Here is a 24,655-nt window from a genome sequence, read left to right as displayed (position 1 = left end):
AGCTCACTGGTAAGTGCTGCTATTTGAGCTATTTTTAGAACAGGCCAGCGGGCTACTCATCTGGTCCTTACGGGCTACCTGGTGCCCGTGGGCACCGCGTTGGTGACCCCTGATCTAGAGATTTAAGCATTGAAAGTAAAAATAACATTTATCTATATATGTGTGAATGTTGTCTGTCTATCTGTGTTGGCCCTGTGATGAGGTGGTGACTTGTCCAGGGTGTACCCCGCCTTCCGCCCCAATGCAGATGAGATAGGCTCCAGCACCCCCGCGACCCCAAACAGGACAAGCGGTAGAAAATGGATGGATTAATTTTTTTTAGCACTTTTATGAGTCGGGGACTTTTAGTCTGATCTTTTTTTTAAACTGTCATTGCTCAAAAAATAAAAGGCAAAGGTATAAATTATTGGCCTACTTACACTTTATTTATTTTCCTATGGTCTACAATCATTATGAAAGACATGAGGACTTTTTAATGCATTCTAACTCCTAAATAAACGTAAATGAAAGTCTGCTTACAGCAGAGCCAATGGGAGCTCCTCTTTTCTGCTCATAAAACCAAATAAAAAAACATCCAAAAAGTGCCAACAATATCCATTTACATTAAGTGACCTGAATATTAGCCAAGTATTAGTGATATTGTTACTGTAAGCTCTCTATTTATAGCGGCGCCCTGGTCGCCAGCTTGCGTGACAATGTTGACGTCATCAAGTGGTAAGCTGCTTCCTCCTTTCCTTGCTCGGCAAACTTTATTGTAGATCATAAATCATGCCTTTCACCTGGATAGTAGAAGGCTGAGACGTATTCTGACAAGTTGGTACACTTTGACAGCCAATTTAGACCCAAAAATGGCAAGACCGACACGAAAAGACGTATGGGTCCACCCCTCTTTGCGAGGATTATGAGTCATTCTTCATCTAAATGGTAATATAAGAAGTTTCTAGCATGACAGCAGACCTTGTACAGTAAGTGATGTTTTATTACCAAAATAAACAAGGTCTGCAAGTCCGTTGCTACATGACATATATACTTACATCATGTATATAAAACCTGAATGGAGGTGTCTGGATGTTTTTTAAGGGCTTTATAGGCAGAATAGAGCGACTTCTATAGGTTCCCTTGTAAGCGGACTTTTAATCGCATTGATTTAATATTTAGAATGCATTATAATAAATACATCTGTCATCGTGTCTTTCATAATGATTGTGAATTATAGGCAAACTTTAAAAAAAAGTGCAGTTCCCCTCTAGGTCTCCGATTATTTCATATCAAATATTCCACATTGAACTTTTTTGGGGGGGAAAATATTGCATATTTTGTGATTTACCTATTAAAAAACATGGTTGTGATAAAAAAGGGAATACAACTATATAACTTAATGTCAATGGATAGATCAGAAGTTCTTATATAGATATTTAAACGGTGAAAGTAAAAAAATAAATAATATATGACTTATTTTGAACACTTTAACAACTTAGACCAGGGGTCACCAACGCGGTGCTCGCGGGCACCAGGTAGCCCGTAAGGACCAGATGAGTAGCCCGCTGACCTGTTCTAAAAATAGCTCAAATAGCAGCACTTACCAGTGAGCTGCCTCTATTTTTTAAATTGTATTTATTTACTAGCAAGCTGGTCTCACTTTGCCCGACATTTTTAATTCTAAGAGAGACAAAACTCAAATAGAATTTGAAAATGCAAGAAAATATTTTAAAGACTTGGTCTTCACTTGTTTAAATAAATTCATAAATTTTTTTACTTTGCTTCTTATAACTTTCAGAAAGACAATTTTAGAGAAAAAATACAACCTTAAAAATGATTTTAGGATTTTTAAACACATATACCTTTTTACCTTTTAAATTCCTTCCTCTTCTTTCCTGACAATTTAAATCAATGTTCAAGTATTTTTTTTTTTATTATTGTAAAGAATAATAAATCAATTTTAATTTAATTCTTCATTTTAGCTTCTGTTTTTTCGACGAAGAATATTTGTGATATATTTCTTAAAATGTATTAATATTAAAATTCAAAAAAAATTATTCTGGAAAATCTAGAAAATCTGTAGAATCAAATTTAAATCTTATTTCAAAGTCTTTTGAATTTCTTTTAAAATTTTTGTTCTGGAAAATCTAGAAGAAATAATGATTTGTCTTTGTTAGAAATATAGCTTGGTCCAATTTGTTATATATTCTAACTAAGTGTAGATTGGATTTTAACCTATTTAAAACATGTCATCAAAATTCTAAAATTAATCTTAATCAGGAAAAATTACTAATGATGTTCTATAAATTCTTTTTTTAATTTTTTCAAAAAGATTCAAATTAGCTAGTTTTTCTCTTCTTTTTTTCGGTTGAATTTTGAATTTCAAAGAGTCGAAATTGAAGATAAACTATGTTTCAAAATTTAATTGTCCTTTTTTTCATGTTTTCTCCTCTTTTAAACCGTTCAATTAAGTGTAAATATCATTAATTATTAATAATAACATGGAGTTAAAGGTAAATTGAGCAAATTGGCTATTTCTGGCAATTTATTGAAGTGTGTATCAAACTGGTAGCCCTTCGCATTAATCACTACCCAAGAAGTAGCTCTTGCTTTCAAAAAGGCTGGTGACCCCTGACTTAGACCCTTTTGGGTCCCCGGGACCTTTAACATTCTGCACAACTGAGGGAAGCCCTAAGGGTTCCAAGATATATTGTGAAAAATATGAAAATGGCCCTTGCATACTTACATTTGTCGGTGTTATGTCACTGTTAAATCCAGTGACATAATGTCAAAGCCCAGATAAACCATGAGGTTGGAGAACTATTCCAAACAAGAATCCATACCACTTTCCAGGTGAGGGCCTGGTTCCAGAAAGAGGAACCCTCCTCCAGGCTGAAGAGGGTTCCCCCGATGGGGGCACCGAAGGCAGCAGCGACCCCAGCGGCGGCACCGGCCGACACAAAGTCCCGCTTGTCCCTTCAGGTCAAAAAGACTTTAGGGAGCAGAAAACATATTTCAACATCCAGCAGCTTACTTACTATACCTGTCACTTCGGAAGACGGGGAAGTTGAATTTGATCCTCCTAAAAGTGATGCTTTGGAGCTGACAGACAGAAGACATCACATGTCATGGTGATGGTGCACCCGTCACAGTCACACCTGCACCAGGATGTGTACCTGAGGAAGGCCGGCTCCCAAGATGGCTCCACTGTGGATCATTGGACCTTCTTTGCCCACAAAAAGACCTGAGTGGACACAAACACAACATATTCTTGGAAATGTGGGCGCACTCATTTGGCCCTTGGAGCAGAGCTGTTTTCTATTGGCCCTGGACAGATGGTACACATGTCATGTAGTCATTATGTTGTGGGTAATGCTGTCAAAACATACCTTTTGAAAATGACATGAAGCACACTTTTGGATGAATCCCACTTTTGAGTTAACGATGATTAATCACAGGTATTACCAGCAGTATTAACATGCTTACATGATTTCATTAATCATTAATCACAGGTATTACCAGCAGTATTAACATGCTTACATGATTTCATTCATCATTAATCACAGGTATTACCAGCAGTATTAACATGCTTACATGATTTCATTCATCATTAATCACAGGTATTACCAGCAGTATTAACATGCTTACATGATTTTAATTCACTTGAAAGTTTCAGTTAAAGTAAAAAAGACCCCAATACTTGGTAACAAATGCAATTATATTGTAGATAAATGGTGAAATAGCACAATAAATTGCGTATATAAATATATACATATATATATATATATATATATATATATATATATATATATATATATATATATATATATATATATATATATATATATATATATATATATATATATGATCAATGCAATACTTTTTTGCCTTAGTTATTATATCACACTAGGATTGTCCCAATAACAATATTTTGGTACCGGTACCAAATGTACTTCGATATTTTTCGGTACTTTTCTAAATAAAGGGCACCACAAAAAATGTCATTATTGTCTTTATTGTAACAAAAAGTCTTAGTGTACATGAAACATGTTTATTATTGTCATTTAGTCCTTAAATAAAATGTTGAACATACTAGACTTTTAGTAGTAAGTAAACAAACAAAGACTCCTAATTAGTCTATGCAGTAACATAGTGTGTCATTTATACACCTATTATTTTGTACACATTATGAGGGACAAACTGTAAAAATGGATTATTAATCGACTTGTTCATTTTTTGTTAATATCTGCTTATTTTCTGTTTGAACATGTTCTATCTACACTTCTGTTCAAATGTAATAATCACTTATTCTTCTCTTCTTTGATACTTGACATTAGTTTTGGATGATACCACACATTTAGGTATGGATGTGATACCAAGTAGTTACAGGATCATACATCCTCATGTGTCCAAAGACATATTTACTGACTTCATAAACATAATATGACATTTTTAAAAAGGAAAAAAGATTTTGTGAAGATAAAAAATATGGATGTAATCATAGTAGTATCGACTAGATACACTCCTGTAGTTGGTATCATTACAGTGGATGTCAGGTGTAGATCCACCCATGGCATTTGTTTACATTCAGGAACGCTAGCTTTTGTTAGCGGTGACGCCAGTGAGCTACAGTGTGTAGTGAAGCATGTTTAGCTATTCCTGGTCCTCCCGTGATAATGATACTTACTTTACTTATCACCATGGAGGCGAGGATTAGTGATTTAGAAGTAGATAAAACACTGCTGACTGCGGATGGATGTTAGCTGCTAGCTAGCTAGCCATGTCTTAAAGCACCTCTTCCTGAGGGTGTTTCAGTGTTATAACTTCACCTTTATCTCTATAGTAGTTTAGATCACAAGGTATATAGACACACTTTTATATATATATATATATATATATATATATATATATATATATATATATATATATATATATATATATATATATATATATATATATATATATATATATATATGTATATATATATACTGTATATATATATATATATCCAGTATATATATATATATATATATATATATATATATACATATATATAAAAAAGTGTGTCTATATACCTTGTGATCTAAACTACTATAGAGATAAAGGTGAAGTTATAACACTGAAATATACTATATACTATATATATGTGTGTATGTATATATATATATATATATATATATATATATATATATATATATATATATATATATCTTATTTCCGTGGTCATACTTTACCTCCGGCGACGCTGAACACAACTCCGACAGCTTTGCAGAAAAAGGTTCGTAAACGGACGATCCCGGGAATCTTCACTCCGTTTAAGTAACTTTTGATCTCTGGAATCCCGGAACCAGCAGCTACAGGCTGAATGACAACACACAAGAAATAAATATCAATGACACTCAGGCGGGGTGTTCCCATCAGGACTTGGAGATGCCGATACCAAACATCCATATGTGAGATTACATGTATCAACTGAGAATTATTTTTAAATGAGTGTAACAATATTAAAACTAGTTCCTAATTCCCTTTTGTTACATACAATCGTGTTATAAAAACAAAGTCAATACAGAAGTACACAATAACTAAACAAAAGTAAAAACTATAATCTACTACTCTTTTCAATTCTTTGTTTTTTTCCCTCAAAGTCCAAATTCCATCCACCTGTTTAACTTTACTAAGCACTTATTTAGTGTATTGTTTCAAACAAGCTTAGCGATTAGCAAGCCTTCTTGTCTGCTCCTACTCAGTGTGTAACATGTATAGCTACTCCCTCCTGTCTTCCAGTGATAACGCTACTTGGAAGAAATTGTATATTTGCCGCGACGCAGGTGATGATAAATAATTAATAGTTAATTATATTAATAATAATAACATCTCTTACTTTGTCACGGCTATCGAGCGATACTGATCAGCGGCCGATTGATCGGAGTGTTTTGAGAATGGAATTATTTTTTCTGGAATAAACTGTCAGTAAAATGGAAGGGCAAAAAAAAGAACAGCCTTACAGTTTAATCTACAAATGATGCATTACTGCCACCAGTGGTGCGGAGGCGTATTACAAGTGAGCATCTCATGGCCCTCAGGTGCCAAATCCATTTTTAGCCGCCCTTTGGGGCCTGTCAGGACTAATGAGAAGAAGACTTCAATCATTTGAAACGGAGGGACCGCACAGACTGAGGTCAACTTAAACCCAAAGTCCCTAATTACTTGTCCAGAGATGACAAAAATGGGTAACAATAAATCTGCTTGTTTTTTTTTACCAAAGTCAGTTTGTTGATTTTAGATTTTTCTTTTCCATGAACTTCATAGTCTTGAAAAGTGTGCAAATCTTTCTTCTGGTGTCAGACAAAAACAATCATTTTGTTAGTTGCTGCAGGTTTATACAACCATGCTTTTATTTTGAAGCCTTACTTTGCACTGAACAGGACGTCACTGTGTTTCAATGTTGTCTAACCAGGAGTGGCTTTGCCATAATACAAAGATATGAAGAATACAAGATATTTCATGTTCACACTGAGAAACTTCATTTTTTTGCAAATAATCATGAACTTAGAATGTAATGGCAGCAACACATGTCAAAAAAGGCATTTTTACCAGTGTGTTACATGGCCTTTCCTTTTAACAACACTCAGTAAAGGTTTGGGAAGTGAGGAGACACATGTTTGAAGTGGAATTCTTTCCCATTCTTGCTTGATGTACAGCTTAAGTTGTTCAACAGTCTCCCTTATCATATTTTAGCTGCCACACATTTTCAATGTCTGGCCTACAGGCAGGCCAGTCTAGTACCCACACTCTTTTACTATGAAGCCACGTTGTTGTAACACCTGGCTTGGCATTGTCTTGCTGAAATAAGCAGGGGCGTCCATGATAACAACATATGTTGCTCCAAAAGCTGTATGTACCTTTCAGCATTAATGGTGCCTTCACAGATGTGTAAGTTACCCATGTCTTGACCACTAATACACCCCCATACCATCACACATGCTGCCTCTTACACTTTCACCCTAGAACATGTCTTGACCACTAATACACCCCCATACCATCACACATGCTGCCTTTTACACTTTCACCCTAGAACATGTCTTGACCACTAATACACCCCCATACCATCACACATGCTGCCTTTTACACTTTCACCCTAGAACATGTCTTGACCACTAATACACCCCCATACCATCACACATGCTGCCTTTTACACTTTCACCCTAGAACATGTCTTGACCACTAATACACCCCCATACCATCACACATGCTGCCTTTTACACTTTCACCCTAGAACATGTCTTGACCACTAATACACCCCCATACCATCACACATGCTGCCTTCTACACTTTCACCCTAGAACATGTCTTGACCACTAATACACCCCCATACCATCACACATGCTGCCTTTTACACTTTCACCCTAGAACATGTCTTGACCACTAATACACCCCCATACCATCACACATGCTGCCTTCTACACTTTCACCCTAGAACATGTCTTGACCACTAATACACCCCCATACCATCACACATGCTGCCTTCTACACTTTCACCCTAGAACATGTCTTGACCACTAATACACCCCCATACCATCACACATGCTGCCTTCTACACTTTCACCCTAGAACATGTCTTGACCACTAATACACCCCCATACCATCACACATGCTGCCTTCTACACTTTCACCCTAGAACATGTCTTGACCACTAATACACCCCCATACCATCACACATGCTGCCTTCTACACTTTCACCCTAGAACAGTCACCATGCTTCTTTTCCTCTTTGGTCCACAGTTTCCAAAAACAATTTGAAATGTGGACTCGTCAGACCACAGAACAATTTTGCACTTTGCATCAGTCCATCTTAGATGAGCTCGGGCCTAGCAAAGTGTTTCTGGGTGTTGTTGATAAATGGCTTTGCATAGTAGAGTTTTAACTTGCACTTACAGATGTAGCAACCAACTGTAGTTACTGACAGTGGTTTTCTGAAGTGTTCCTGAGCCCATGTGGTGATATCCTTTACGCACTGATGTGGCTTTTTGATGCAGTACCGCCTAAGGGATCCAAGGTCACGGGCATTCAATGTTGGTTTTCGGCATTGTTGCTTACCTGCAGTGATTTCTCCACATTCTCTGCACCTTTTGATGATATTACGGAGCGTAGATGGTGAAATCCCTAAATTCCTTGTTGAGAAATGTTGTCCTTCAACAATTTGCTCAGGCATTTGTTGACAAAGTGGTGACCCTCGCCCCGTCCTTGTTTGTGAATGACTGAGCATTTCATGGAAGCTGCTTTTATACCCAATCATGGCACCCACCTGTTCCCAATTAGCCTGTTCACCTGTGGGATGTTCCAAATAAGCCTTTGATGAGCATTCCTCAACTTTATCACTCTTTTTTGCTACTTGTGCCAGCTTTTTTGAAACATGTTGCAGCCATCAAATTCCAAATGAGCTAATATTTGCAACAAATAACAAAGTTTCTCAGTGTGAACATGAAATATCTTGTCTTTGCAGTCTATTCAATGAAATATTGAATTTTATTTACCATTTACACAACGTGACAGCTTCACTGCTTTTGGGGTTTGTACATCTCAAATCAAATATATTTCTCTCCTGGTCCTTAGCTTCAATAGGTCATAAAAAAAATCAATAATTATCGAGCCCTATCGCCCAGCCCTACATGCACACTTTTAATAGTAATGATGACATAAGCGGGTTCCGCTGCATAAACAATAATAATAATAATAATAATAATAATAGATTTTATTTGTAAAAGCACTTTACATTGAGCAAACAACCTCAAAGTGCTACAGCGCATTTAAAAAAAACAAAAAAAACACAACGCTAAAACCACAAATAGCTGCCCCCAACAAGTAAAATAAATAGTAAAAAAAATAAAAACTAGAACAGCCTAATAGCTAGAACTAGCACACATATATCTAAAAAAAAGGCTTTTTTAAAAAGAAGGGTTTTTAAGCCTTTTTTAAAAGCATCCACAGTCTGTGGTGCCCTCAGGTGGTCAGGGAGAGCGTTCCACAGACTGCAGAAACGTTTGCCTGGCACATCAAACCTTAGCAGAGAGTTGCAGTCTCACCTGGATGAGGACCAGCACGCTGGCAATGAGCACGAAGGTCATGTTGAAAGCCAGGAGCTCCAGCAGAGACAGAGGGAGGCAGCCTTTCTCACTGCACTCTTCCACAGCTGGAGGCTCCAAACTAAGGCAGGACAACTGGAAAGCCAAAAGAGGCGGGGCATCTTCTGCAACGCAGATTCCTTCACTCTCAGGCAGACACACACACATCTCTTTATCCCTTCTTACACACACGCAGGAGTTGCAGGAACGCCGACTCCAGCTTGACGGCAAGCTGCCACCACCGTGACGTCTATCCACAGTGCCACCACCGTGACGTCTATCCACAGTGCCACCACCGTGACGTCTATCCACAGTGCCACCACCGTGACGTCTATCCACAGTGCCACCACCGTGACGTCTATCCACAGTGCCACCACCGTGACGTCTATCCACAGTGCCACCACCGTGACGTCTATCCACAGTGCCACCACCGTGACGTCTATCCACAGTGCCACCACCGTGACGTCTATCCACAGTGCCACCAACGTGACGTCTATCCACAGTGCCACCACCGTGACGTCTATCCACAGTGCCACCACCGTGAAGTCTATCCACAGTGCCACCACCGTGACGTCTATCCACAGTGCCACCACCGTGACGTCTATCCACAGTGCCACCACCGTGACGTCTATCCACAGTGCCACCACCGTGACGTCTATCCACAGTGCCACCACCGTGACGTCTATCCACAGTGCCACCACCGTGACGTCTATCCACAGTGCCACCACCGTGACGTCTATCCACAGTGCCACCACCGTGACGTCTATCCACAGTGCCACCACCGTGACGTCTATCCACAGTGCCACCACCGTGACGTCTATCCACAGTGCCACCACCGTGACGTCTATCCACAGTGCCACCACCGTGACGTCTATCCACAGAGCCACCACCGTGACGTCTATCCACAGTGCCACCACCGTGACGTCTATCCACAGTGCCACCACCGTGACGTCTATCCACAGTGCCACCACCGTGACGTCTATCCACAGTGCGAAACCGCTTCGAAGAGAACAATCGCAGTGAAACGATGAGTATGATTGTTTAAATCCAAATAGTTGTAAAAGACTTTGATAAACACTGCTCATCTACTGGAGAGGCATTGCTAACATGAAAAACAGAGACATTAATGTCTTTCCCTATTAAAAACCCACATTCCCCAATGTAAACTTCTATAAACACATGACACATTAAGAGATTCAATTGTGCACATGAATGCTCCCTTACAGAGATCCATCCATACTTTTTAACATTGAAAAAAAAACACTAACTCTTTTACAAATTAAACCAGAAAAAGATAAACATATTTAAAAACTCTAATAAAAATAGTATGTCTCTCAAGTAGCCATTATAATTTATTTTCTAACATATTCTATGTTTTTTGTGCATCTCTCCCTGAAGTGGTCGTCCCATACGAATGTTGATGCATGGGCTGCGATACCATTCACTGTTGATACTTTTTAAAACATTACGATTCAATGCAGACGTAAGCTTTGCGTGGTGAAAGGAAAAGTAAATGTTTGTATAGACACAGACAAAAGAGGCGGTTCCTGTAATTATTAATAATAATAATAATAATATTATAGGAATAATAATATTTATATAGACACAGACAAAAGAGGCGGTTCCTGTAATAATTAATAATAATAATAATAATATTATAGGAATAATAATATTTATATAGACACAGACAAAAGAGGCGGTTCCTGTAATAATTAATAATAATAATAATAATATTATAAGAATAATAATATTTATATAGACACAGACAAAAGAGGCGGTTCCTGTAATAATTAATAATAATATTATAGGAATAATAATATTTATATAGACACAGACAAAAGAGGCGGTTCCTGCAGTAATGAGCACTTTGTAGAACTAACAACTTCATCAACTTAAAGGAGATGTGCGAGTTAAATAAAATGATTACAACTGAACATGTAAAGTAGGAGTGATCGATCCAGACGTCGATACTACTGATACCTCGTATAGTATCGGTATACAAACGACACTAAAGTGATTAGATTGATATTGGGTTTTTTCTTATTATTGTTACAAAATATGTTTTTGGTTGGTATTTCTTATTGTTTACAAATTTAGGGAGTACGTTTCTGGATACAGAAATGATTTAAATGGAAGGCTAAAGTAGTTTTTGCTTTTGTTTAGCCATTGTGCACTAGACACTTTATTTTTCTTTAAAAAAAATAAATAAATAAATAAATAAATAAATATATATATATAGGGGCCATTTTATACATTGTCTGATTAACAACAATACTAACAAATTCTACATTTAATAATATATGCTTTATAAAAATGTGTAACTATGTTTACTTTAGTTGCTTGCTATAAACCAGTGCTGGGGGCGTGAGAGCTAATAGCATCTTTAGTGTTAATAAATAACTACTTGACACATACAGATAACAAAATAAACATTTACTTCAGGGGGGGGGGGGTGAGCGAAAATAATTGAGAACCACTGAGGTGGGGGGGGGCGACGTGGCAAGGGTGCATGCGAGGTAATAGCATCTTTACTGTTAATAAATAACTGTTTTGACACAGAGATGAAAAAATAAACATTTACATCAGGGGGGCACGGAAAAAATGCTGTTCCCTGGGGGGAAGGTGACAGAAAATAATTGAGAACCACTGAGGTGGGGGGTGATGTGGGGTATCAATAGTGGTAATAAATAACTATTTGACACAGAGATAAAAAATTAACATTTACCTCGGGGGGCACGGAAAAAATGCTGTTCCCTGGGGGGGCGTGAGCGAAAATAATTGAGAACCACTGTGGTGGGGGGTGACAAGAGGTGTCTGGGGTGGGGGGTTGTGAGAGGTAATAGCATCTTTAGTGTTAATAAATAACTATTTTGACACAAACAGATTAAAAAAATAACATTTACTTCAGCGGGGGCTCGAAATAAATGCTGTTCCTTGGTGGGGGGGGGGGGGGCATGAGCGAAAATAATTGAGAACCACTGTGGTGGGGGGTGACGTGAGGTGTCTGGGGTGGGGGGTTGTGAGAGGTAATAGCCTAATAGCAATAATGTTAATAAATAACTGTTTTGACACATACAGATAAAAAAATACAATTTACTTCAGGGGGGCATGAAAAAAATGCTGTTCCCTGGGGGGGGGGGCATGTAAAAATATATATATATATATTTTTGAATTAATTGTGGTTCTTATTGTTAACGATTCTTAATTGATTCAAAAATCGATTTTTATTTTATTATTTTCAATGTGTCCTGTGCAGCGGTGCAGACAATCATCATGGAGCTGTAGATGATCTCAAATATTATTGCCTTATTTGTATTTGACTTTATTCAATGTTTGGCTACAATTGTATTCAACTAAACCAGTTTTCTTTGAAGTAATATAGAAATTGATCAGAGCTGTTTATGTATTTTATGGATGAATGTAGGGCTGCAACTAACGATTAATTTGATAATCGATTAATCTGTCGATTATTACTCCGATTAATCGATTAATAATCGGATAAAAGAGACAAACTACATTTCTATCCTATCCAGTATTTTATTGAAAAAAACCAGCATACTGGCACCATACTTATTTTGATTATTGTTTCTCAGCCGTTTGTAAATGTTGCAGTTTATAAATAAAGGTTTATTAAAAAAATAAATAAAAAAAATAAATAAATAAAAATGTTTAATTAAAAAAATTTTTTTAAAAAAACTCTACACATGCGCATAGCATAGATCCAACGAATCGATGACTAAATTAAACGGCAACTATTTTAATAATCGATTTTAATCGATTTAATGGATTAGTTGTTGCAGCCCTAGATGAATGTAGTTCATCATACAACTGGCATCCAGTGTTATTAAAAAAGTTGTGATTTTTAATGGAGAATGGATTCTGAATGGAAATGTTACCCCCAAAAATGAAATGGATTGGTGAGGTGCCCATAGATTGACAGCCCTAGTACAAGGCGCAAGTGAAAAGATGCCAGCGATACTGGTACGGCTCTGTGCGATACCAGATACAGAAGGATACAATAACCAACCAGGGAGAACTTGAGTTTGGTGAAGAAGCGTACAAAGAAATCCACAAACAAACCAACCTAAAAAAAGAAAAAAGTTCTGAATGTGTAATATCTTTAAAGGACAAAAGATACCGGTATGATATTTACCAATCCTACAGACGCTCCAATCCAGAACACCATCATCCATCGTAGAGCTTCATACTTTTTGGCTTGCTGTTAGGTGAAAGACAGATTTGAACAACAACATTCAAGAACATGACAACTCGGGGTGTCCTGATACAACCTGCCGATACCATACCCATATTGGAGCCTCGAGTACTGATACCAATACCGATATTACTACAATATATCACTTGTATTATTTTGTAGTGTGGAATGTTAGGAAAGTTGTGATCAAGTGAAATGAGTCAAACGGAGAACAATGAAAAACACTAAACTATTTATTATTAACCGTCTGGAATGGACTTATACCGTCTTTAAGTTGAAGTGGACTGGTAACTGTTTGTTTGACCATATCTAGTGGTCACAATCACTGATTAAGTCAAGCTTATGAACGCAGGAAGTTGAATGATGCGGACACGTTTGTTACTGGATACTTTCCAACACGCTTTTGCCTTGAAGACTATAATCATTTATATTGACAAACATGCTGTTTTATTGTGCTTCTCAATGATTTTATGTTATGCCCCACCCCCACCCCAGAAAGAAGAAAACAATTAGCCACCCCAGTCTCCACCGCCACTGTAAATAGTATACAATTGTTATAAGTACACCTCTGCGTAACGTTGTACCTTTATTAACATTAAAGAAACAGAAAAAATAAGTAAATATAGATCAACTTACAACAAAGAATAACTTTTAGGGCTGTGAATATTTGGGCACCACACAATTCTATTCCATTCTTGAGGGTAACGATTTGATTCGGAATCGATTCTCGATTCAAAACGATTCCTGATTCTAAAACAATACTTTAATAACATTGGATGTCAGTTCTATGATTAACTACATTCCTCTATACAGCTTTTGTTTATTAGAACTCTACCCAAACATTTAATAAAGTGGCTGGACATACACACACACACATATATATATATATACATACACACACACACACACTATATATATATATATACTGTATATACATATATATAGTGTGTGTGTATATGTATATGTATATACATATATATATATATATATATATATATGTGTATATATATGTGTATATATATATATATATATATATATATATATATATATATATATATATATATATATATATATATATATATATATATATATATATATATATATATATATATATATATATATATATATATATATATATATATATATATATATATATATATGTGTATATATATGTGTATATATGTGTATATATATGTGTATATATGTCCTTATTTTTGAAGGAAAAGCACTGTACTTTTCAATGAAGATAACTTTAAACTACCGGTAGTCTTAACTTGAAAGAAATACACTCTATACATTGCTAATGTGGTAAATGACTATTCTAGCTGCAAATGTCTGCTTTTTGGTGCAATATCTACATAGGTGTATAGAGGCCCATTTCCAGCAACTATCACTCCAGTGTTCTAATGGTACAATGTGTTTGCTCATTGGCTCAGAAGGCTAATTGATGATTAGAAAACCCTTGTGCAATCATGTTCACACATCTGAAAACACTTTAGCTCGTTACAGAAGCTACAAAACTGACCTTCCTTTGAGCAGATTGACTTTCTGGAGCATCACATTTGTGGGCTCAATTAAACGCTCAAAATGGCCAGAAAAAGAGAACTTTCATCTGAAACTCCACAGTCTATTCTTGTTCTTAGAAATGAAGGCTATTCCACTAAATTGTTTGGGTGACCCCAAACTTTTGAACGGTAGTGTATATATATATATATATATATATATATATATATATATATATATATATATATATATATATATATATATATATATATATATATATACAGCATATATATATATATGCTGTATACATATATATATATATATATATATATATATATATATATATATACAGCATATATATATATATATATATATATATATATGTATACAGCATATATATATATATATATATATATATATATATATATATATATACTGTATTTTTATATATACACAGTATATATATACTTATACTGTATATCCATTTTACATATATACTTTATGAAGCATTTCTTACATATTCCTTAATTTTGCACCTTATTGTTTAGTGTTCAATGTGATTTTATTGTTTTGTTTACATTGATATTTCCTTTCCTTTCTGCCTTGATAGCTGAAGGGATTATAATCAGAGGAAGATTACATTTGAAATAAAATAACTTTTTCTTCTGGTCTTTATTTTCCATAAATAAAAGATATAAAACACTTAATTACACGGTTTTCAGCCATACCACTAAGCCATATTTAAGGTACCACTGTACTTCTACTTTAGTAAGAAAATACTACAATGCTGACAGAGTATCATTATCAACATTTCACTTTTTTTTAAATCATTTTCTATCATATTTTTGTGTTTTTTTGATTGTTTGAAATGTTCCAATGTGCCACATGGCCTGCTTCTCTTCTCAGCTGGGATTTAGTAGACAAAACTTCCCTTACCTTGTTGTCCATTCCCTCCAGAACCTCCACGTAGGGCTCACTGACACATCGGTCGTAATCCAGGCTCTATTGCGAGAAAAAGCCTCATTTGAACAAAAACACTTTTAATAAAGTGACAAATAGGGGTGGGTAGTAAATCCCGGGCCGACTGAATCCCACCAATCCTATACGATTCACCTAAATCCAGCGGTGCCATGTTACGATTAATTGGCTTGCACGTGATGTCACGCCTTGTTGCACTTTGGCCCCTCGGCGATCACTCCAGCAGCACTGAGAGCGGCCAAACTACCTTGCAACTTTCGATGCCAACAAAGAAATTGAGTCAAAAAACTGCTCCAACGTAGGTTAAGTAAGGCTCCACATTTCCATAAATGTGCTAGCTGGATGCTAATAACAATTGGCTTTGCTATTGACATGCTGCTGATTAGCATTAGCAATTTTACATGGCGATTTCAAGGCCTCTAAATGTGACAACGAAAACTACAACTAAGATGCACGTTACAATCAAACCTGTCTATAGTGACCACTCAAGGGAAACAAAGAAAGTGACGGCCACTATATGCAGGTTGGCTGCCATTTTCAATGGCCTTACATGTTGACCTTTAAACAATTACGTATACAAGTACGTGTGTATGTTTCATTTGAACATCGGCAATAAAAACAACAATCGTACGTGACACTACATGCATCACGCACAACTCCAACATTCGCAAAAAAACTACCAAAAAAGCCGTGAAAAAACAGCAATGCGGCAACAAAAACAACAATAGAACAGTTCCTGATTACAGGGATTGATTACAGCACAGTGGCCTAGTGGTTAGTGTCCGCCCTGAGATCGGTAGGTTGGAGTTCAAATCCCAGCCGAGTCATACCAAAGACTATAAAAATGGGACCCATTACCTCCCTGCTTGGCACTCAGCATCAAAGGGTTGGAGTTGGGGGTTAAATCACCAAAATGATTCCCGGGCGCGGCCACCGCTGCTGCCCACTGCTCCCCAAGCGGATGGGTCAAATGCAGAGGACAAATTTCACCACATCTAGTGTGTGTGTGACAATCATTGCTATCTTAATCTTAACAGAAAGCAAAAACATGAATCGCTGGTAAAAATTCTTGTTTTATTCATATCATCAATTTCACGGACCGTGGTATGGCAAATTTTGATATCGGTGGCCGCTATACGGAGTCAAAAAAGTGTTTTGTGATGCAAAACGAGAGGCCGCTACAGACAAGGTTAATAACACTACTTTTTTCTGTGGCCGCTATAGACAGGTTTGACTGTCCAACACTTACAGTATTAACACTTTTAGGGCGCAACAACAACAAAGACACACCATAAACTATCCCCTACTGCCTTTAATGGCAACATAATGTCATACTCGCAAATGAGACTCAGAAATGTGACAATAAGACAAGATCTGGACAACAGTTATCACTCCTTGTTAAATGTTGCAATAAAAACTAAGGTCCATTAATATTGATGAACACACACAAAAGTACTGGGAATCGGAACCGTTGAGTACCGGTATAGACCCAGGTACCGAGAATTCGGTGCCGTATTGGTGTGGACGGTAGCCTTCCCTAGACCAAAGTCAGCATGTTCTTCATGATGATCTCACCTCATAGTCCTTCCTTGGCAGAATCTCATCTTCTTCATCTTGGATGTCTCCAAGAATTGTCTGCGAACACAATGCTGCTATTAATGAGAAGATATCAAGAAAGAAGGAAGCATGTACGGGACGTGCTAATAAGAACTTACAATGTTGATATTAATAAGAAGATAGAATAGACTAGAGTTGTATTGTCATGATTACAGTGAACAGGTTCAAAGAACAACGAAATTGGAGCAGATCCCCTAAAGCAGTGTCTGTGGTCCCCAACCTTTTTTTGCACCACGGACCCGTTTAATGTAGGCATTATTTTCCGGGACCGGCTTTCCACTTGTGTCAGATAAATACAGCAAAAATAAGTGCATGAAAAATACAACTCACTATAACGCTGAATTAGTGGGAGCCCTGGGCTTGTTTCTTTGCAATGAAATGCAGATGAAAATCAGCTTTTGGCTACAATCTGTCACGTTTATATTGTATATGTTCATTGATGTGCATTGTATCATATATATATATATACAAATATAACAAAATAGCAACTTCCTATCAGGAGTTTTATTGTACATCTATAAACAAGCTTATTGGTGTGTCTAGTGCAGGGGTCGGCAACCCAAAAGGTTGAAAGAGCCATATTGGACCAAAAATACAAAAAACAAATCTGTCTGGAGCCGCAAAAAATGAAAAGCCTTATATAAGTGTTATAATGAAGGCAACACATGATGTAAGTGTCCATATTAGCTATAATAGCCTACTATCAAAATGACTATGTGTCGCAGGCTGAAGCAAATCTTCGTTGACAGAAATGTTGAAATGTAATATTTATTCTACACATTTTTACAACATTAGAAACCATTAGTAAATCAGAGGCTACTCAGAGGGTGAGATAAGTCCTGGAAATGACTGGCTTTTAATGGCTTAAGCTATAGATGTGTGTGTGTCCAAGTTAAAGGAAACAGCATGCTGTCTTCTTTTATTGGATTTATTATAATCTTTAGCAAGCTCTGTAATGTTTGCTGTGGTCTGGAACAACATGGCACACAAACAACTATCTGAAATGCAGCCAATATTGCATACTGATGATGTGTACTGAGACAAGCAAAACTAAATTATATACAAAGAGGATAAAAGTAAAGGATTTTAAATCAGCGCAAATATAACTACAAATGAGGCAAAATGATGCAATATGTACATACAGCTAGCCTAAATGGCATGTTAGCATTGACCAAATATGCCTGATTAGCACTCCAACAAGTCAATAACATCAACAAAGCGCACTTTTGTGCATTCATGCACAGCATGAAACTTTGGGTGGACAAAATGAGACAAAGAAGGAGTGGAAGATTTTACATGTAAACAAACTGTTGCGTCACAGTCCACATTATGGTGAGTTCGGGAACCGCCAAAATTAGTAGGACAAAACGATGTTCACCAAATACAAGCATAAACACAAAAATAATAAACAGCGGGCTTTCTAACAATTGGGAAGGTTTGTGTCATGTTTGTCCTCAAACAAAAAACATACTAAAACAAAACAAAAAATCCCTACCCCATATTTTCCGTTTTCAATCCTTTTTTGAAAAATGCTCCAGGGAGCCACTAGGGCGGCACTAAAGAGCCGCGGGTTGCTGACCCCCCGGTCTAGTGGGACAGGCAAAAGTTAAGTTGGAGAAAATGCAGTCGTTTATAAATTATTTAATGTTTCCTTGCGGCCCGGTAGCAAATGCGTCCCGGACCGGTGCCGGTCCCCGGACCGGTGGTTGGGGACCACTGCCCTAAGGTGCATACACAATAATTTAGTAATATAAATAGTAAAAAAATATAAAAATGAAGATATGCATCTATATATATATATATATATATATATATATACATATATATATATATATATATATGTATGTATATATCCACACACATGCATATATACATACATATGCATATATATACATATACACATACATACATACACACATTATTACACACACGTATATACACGTTTATACACATATATAAACATATACATACACACATACATACATACATACATACATAAGATATAAAGAAAGAAAGAAGTATATGCTAATACGAACTTACAATGTTGATATTAATAAGAAGATATAAAGAAAGAAAGAACTTACAAAGGCTAACAACAATACACTAGTGCGGCTGTCCGCTAGCTGTCCCAAACTGCACTTTTAAGTCCATTTAATGTCAAACAAATGCACCCCAGACTCCTCCCGTACAGGAGCAGAACTAAAGCCCAGCAACAGCATCCTACAGCGTCCTACCAGCTCCTCTGGCGTGCGGCTTTCTTCTTCACTGCAACGCCTGCAGCCCAAACAGTTCCCGCAACACGCCATCTTGCTTCCGGTGTCATCGTGCTGCCTTCACGGCCCACAAGGAAAAACGCAACACGCCATCTTGCTTCCGGTGTCATCGTGCTGCCTTCACGGCCCACAAGGAAAAACGCAACACGCCATCTTGCTTCTGGTGTCATCGTGCTGCCTTCATGGCCCACAAGGAAAAACGCAACACGCCATCTTACTTCTGGTGTCATCGTGCTGCCTTCACGGCCCACAAGGAAAAACGCAACACGCCATCTTGCTTCTGGTGTCATCGTGCTGCCTTCATGGCCCACAAGGAAAAACAAAGACTCTTGGAGAAAAAGATGTATGCCAGAGTTCAGCGAACATGTTTGTAACAAAACTGCACATACTTTAAATGATCTTGAAAATAAAACAATAAAATAACCAGTTCACTTTGTAACGCCGACTGTAGATGTCAGTGGTGTGCCGTCAGGGCCAGCAAGACCTTCTCTGCTGGCCTAACGTAACCAGAAATCATCATTATAATTAAAGATAAAAGTCATTTTGAATTGACTTTCCCTAAATATGTAAAAGTATTCATATTCTCCTCATGTCATATTATGCTCCTTCCAGCCCTGTTGTTTTTAGGTTATAGAGTTGTTATCCAATCACAATTCAGCTACTTTATGTTGCCATGCTGTACCAAATCTGCCTTCAGAATCAGCAATGCTGTGCACTGTAAGTGAACGGGGACATACAGTTGATAGACAATTGCGATAGCCAATCAGATCACGCCTTGTAGTCATTAAGGCCTTCTAGATGGCCTCAGGCAGATATATATAGTGATGTTATGAGCCAGGTAACATAAGAAGTCCATTACCCAGCATGCCACAGTAGTGGAGAGCATGCAGTAGCCCCGTTTAGGTTGTTGAACGTAGCCATGCCGGACAACAGGTGTCACAACAGGTAGTGTTACAGTAACAGGAAGATAAAGTCTTAAATAATGTCAAACAGGTAGTGTTACGGTAACAGGAAGATAAAATCTTAAATGATGTCAAACAGGTAGTCTTACGGTAACAGGAAGATAAAGTCTTAAATGATGTCAAACAGGTAGTGTTACAGTAACAGGAAGATAAAGTCTTAAATAATGTCAAACAGGTAGTGTTACGGTAACAGGAAGATAAAGTCTTAAATGATGTCAAACAGGTAGTGTTACAGTAACAGGAAGATAAAGTCTTCAATGATGTCAAACAGGTAGTGTTACAGTAACAGGAAGATAAAGTCTTCAATGATGTCAAACAGGTAGTGTTACAGTAACAGGACGATAAAGTCTTAAATGATGTCAAACAGGTAGTGTTACAGTAACAGGAAGATAAAGTCTACAATGATGTCAAACAGGTAGTGTTACAGTAACAGGAAGATAAAGTCTTAAATGATGCCAAACAGGTAGTGTTACAGTAACAGGAAGATAAAGTCTTAAATAATGTCAAACAGGTAGTGTTACAGTAACAGGAAGATAAAGTCTTAAATGATGTCAAACAGGTAGTGTTACAGTAACAGGACGATAAAGTCTTAAATGATGTCAAACAGGTAGTGTTACAGTAACAGGAAGATAAAGTCTTCAATAATGTCAAACAGGTAGTGTTACAGTAACAGGAAGATAAAGTCTCACACTAATACTCTATGGTCAGACAGAAGGAGACAAGAAATGCAGGTTTAGTGAGCAATGTGCGCTCCCACCAAGGAAATCACTTTTTGGCAGACAATCCCATTTTGGCACAACACCGGCAGCTGGATGTTCTTGATAAGCACCCTGTGGAGTAAAGTTGAAGAAGTCAGCCAACACGTCTTGTCAGCATCTTCTATGATGAGACAAGTCAACACATACATTTGCAAGGTTCTTTTCAAGAAGGATATTGAAAGAGAAACAACATCTTGTGAGACCATGTCGGCCAACACTGGACGCTCCAATAAGTTCTACATGGCTGAGTTCATATATTTTATTTCTTTATTTTTTCACGTTTAACATGTTTTTTGCAAGTTTAATTTTGACAGTACCACATAAAATATGTTTTGATTGCTGATGCGGGTTTATTGATTTTTAAATGCGCCAAAAAATAACCCATTTTGTACATTTCGAATTTACATTTACAGATCCATTTTGGATCTCGAGGCGTTCCCAGGCCAGCCGTGAGACATAGGCTGCCAGTCGGACGTGCCCCAAACACCTGAGCAGATGCCCGAACCACCTCATCTGGCACCTCTCCATGTGGAGGAGCAGCAGCTTTACTTTGAGCTCCTCCCGGATGGCAGAGCTTCTCACCCTATCTCTAAGGGAGAGACCCACCACCCGGTGGAGGAAACTCATTTGGGCCGCTTGTACCCGTGATCTTGTACTTTCAGTCATAACCCAAAGCTCATGACCATAGGTGAGGATGGGAACGTAGATCGACCGGTAAATTGAGAGCTTTGCCTTCCGGCTCAGCTCCTTCTTCACCACAACGTATCGATACAGCGTCCGCATTACTGAAGACGCCACACCGATCCGCCTGTCGATCTCACCATCCACTCTTCCCTCAGTCGTGAACAAGACTCCGAGGTACTTGAACTCCTCCACTTGGGGCAGGGTCTCCTCCCCAACTTGGAGATGGCACTCCACCCTTTCCCTGGCGAGAACCATGGACTCGGACTTGGAGGTGCTGATTCTCATCCCAGTCGCTTCACACTCGGCTGCGAACCGATCCAGTGAGAGCTGAAGATCCTGGCCAGATGAAGCCATCAGGACCACATCATCTGCAAAAAGCAGAGACCTAATCCTGCAGCCACCAAACCAGATCCCCTCAACGCCTTGACTGCGCCTAGAAATTCTGTCCATAAAAGTTCTGAACAAAATGGGTGACAAAGGGCAGCCTTGGCGGAGTCCAACCCTCACTGGAAACGTGTCCGACTTACTGCCGGCTATGCGGACCAAGCTCTGGCACTGATCATACAGGGAGCGGACCGCCACAATCAGACAGTCCGATACCCCATACTCCGACAAATATGTTACAGATGAAACTATTTTGAACGTCCACTCTGTAGCACAGTGTTTATCAACTAGTGTGCCGTGAGATACAGTCTGGTGTGCCGTGGGAGATTATGCACTTTCACCTATTTGGGTTAAAAATATTTTTTGCAAAGCAGTAATTATAATCTGCAAATGATGTGTTGTTGTTGAGTGTCTGTACTGTCTAGAGCTCGGCAGAGTAACTGTGTTATACCATACTATATCAGTAGGTGGCAGCAGGTAGCTAATTGCTTTGTAGATGTTGGGAACGATGACGAAAGTCTGTGGTGATCACAATATGCAGACAAAAGCGGGAGGCAGTGTGCAGGTAAAAAGGTGTATAATGCTTAAACTAAAAATAAACTAAAGGTGAGTGCCCCTAAGAAAAGGCATTGAAGCTTAGAGATGGCTATGTGGAACAAAACTAAAACTGAACTGGCTACAAAGTAAACAAAAACAGAATGCTGGACGACAGCAAAAACTTACAGCGTGTGGAGCAGAGACGGCGTCCACAAAGTACATCCGAACATGACATGACAATCAACAATGTCCACACAAAAAATGATCGCAACAACTTAAATATTCGTGATCGCTAAAACAAAGCAGGTGCGGGCGATATCGCTCAAAGGAAGACGTTAAAATTGCACCAAAATTGGAGCGCAAGACAAGAAGTAAAACACTACGCACAGGAAAACACCAAAAAAGTCCAAATAAGTCAGGGTGTGATGTGACAGGTGGTGACAGTACACCTACTTTGAGACAAGAGCTACAGTGATGCATGCTTGGTTCTGCTTTAAAGTCATATCCAACAATTGCCACAAGGACTTTTTTGTCTACTGAGTTTCATTTTTTAATGATTTCTGCTGGTTTGATTGATTGGTTGATTGAGACTTTTATTAGTAGGTTGCACAGTGAAGTACATATTCTGTACAATTGACCACTAAATGGTAACACCCCAATAAGTTTTTCAACTTGTTTAAGTCGGGGTCCACTTAAATGGATTCATGATACAGATATATACTATCATCATAATACAGTCATCACACAAGATAATCATCAGAGTATATACATTGAATTATTTACATTATTTACAATCCGGGATGTGGGATATGGTTGGGGGGTTAGGTTTGGTTGATATCAACACTTCAGTCATCAACAATTGCATCATCAGAGAAATGGACATTGAAACAGTGTAGGACTGACTTGGTAGGATATGTACAGCAAGTAGTGGACATAGAGAGAGAGATCAGAAAGCATAAGAATAAGTATCTACATTTGATTATTTACATTTGATTATTTACAATCCGGGGAGGTGGGATGTGGAAGGGAGGGTGTTAGTTTAGGGTTGTAGTTGCCTGGAGGTGTTCTTTTATTGCGGTTTTGAAGGAGGATAGAGATGCCCTTTCTTTTATACCTGTTGGGAGCGCATTCCACATTGATGTGGCATAGAAAGAGAATGAGTTAAGACCTTTGTTAGTTGGGAATCTGGGTTTAACGTGGTTAGTGGAGCTCCCCCTGGTGTTGTGGTTATGGCGGTCATTTACGTTAAGGAAGTAGTTTGACATGTACTTCGGTATCAGGGAGGTGTAGTGGATTTTATAGACTAGGCTCAGTGCAAGTTGTTTAACTCTGTCCTCCACCTTGAGCCAGCCCACTTTGGAGAAGTGGGTAGGAGTGAGGTGGGATCTGGGGTGGAGGTCTAGAAGTAACCTGACTAGCTTGTTCTGAGATGTTTGGAGTTTAGATTTGAGGGTTTTGGAGGTGCTAGGGTACCAGGAGGTGCATGCGTAATCGAAAAAGGGTTGAATGAGAGTTCCCGCTAGAATCTTCATGGTGCTTTTGTTGACCAGAGAGGATCGAGATTCTATTTGATGACCTTGGTTGCCATTTTATCACAGGAAAGATTAGCCTCTAGAATGGAACCTAGGTAGGTGACCTCATCTTT

At 37.9% G+C, this 24,655-nt stretch overlaps 1 protein-coding gene across 4 annotated transcripts in view; it reads right to left on the bottom strand.

Moving 5' to 3' along the window:
• Nucleotides 1-19,812, bottom strand: part of clcn6 (chloride channel 6) — an 83,147-nt gene extending 63,335 nt beyond the window's left edge. For 2 of the 4 annotated variants that reach the window (XM_062052444.1, XM_062052443.1), the window contains exons 1-10: nucleotides 19,647-19,812; nucleotides 17,371-17,430; nucleotides 15,754-15,819; nucleotides 13,255-13,320; nucleotides 13,119-13,185; nucleotides 9,063-9,169; nucleotides 5,214-5,340; nucleotides 3,156-3,223; nucleotides 3,023-3,081; nucleotides 2,823-2,955 (exon numbers count right to left, since the gene is read on the bottom strand). In XM_062052444.1, coding sequence (XP_061908428.1) covers nucleotides 2,823-2,955; nucleotides 3,023-3,081; nucleotides 3,156-3,223; nucleotides 5,214-5,340; nucleotides 9,063-9,169; nucleotides 13,119-13,185; nucleotides 13,255-13,320; nucleotides 15,754-15,819; nucleotides 17,371-17,430; nucleotides 19,647-19,718 — 825 coding nt within the window. In that variant the 5' untranslated portion in view covers nucleotides 19,719-19,812. Of the gene's footprint in view, nucleotides 1-2,822; nucleotides 2,956-3,022; nucleotides 3,082-3,155; nucleotides 3,224-5,213; nucleotides 5,341-9,062; nucleotides 9,170-13,118; nucleotides 13,186-13,254; nucleotides 13,321-15,753; nucleotides 15,820-17,370; nucleotides 17,431-19,496; nucleotides 19,609-19,646 lie in introns of those variants that run through there. The other 2 variants (XM_062052442.1, XM_062052445.1) reach the window with 2 other exon arrangements.
• Nucleotides 19,813-24,655: the final 4,843 nt, after the last annotated feature.

Source organism: Entelurus aequoreus, linkage group LG07 (assembly GCF_033978785.1).
Source record: "Entelurus aequoreus isolate RoL-2023_Sb linkage group LG07, RoL_Eaeq_v1.1, whole genome shotgun sequence".
NCBI lineage: Eukaryota > Metazoa > Chordata > Actinopteri > Syngnathiformes > Syngnathidae > Entelurus > Entelurus aequoreus.
This window is presented reverse-complemented; position numbering and strand designations above follow the sequence as displayed.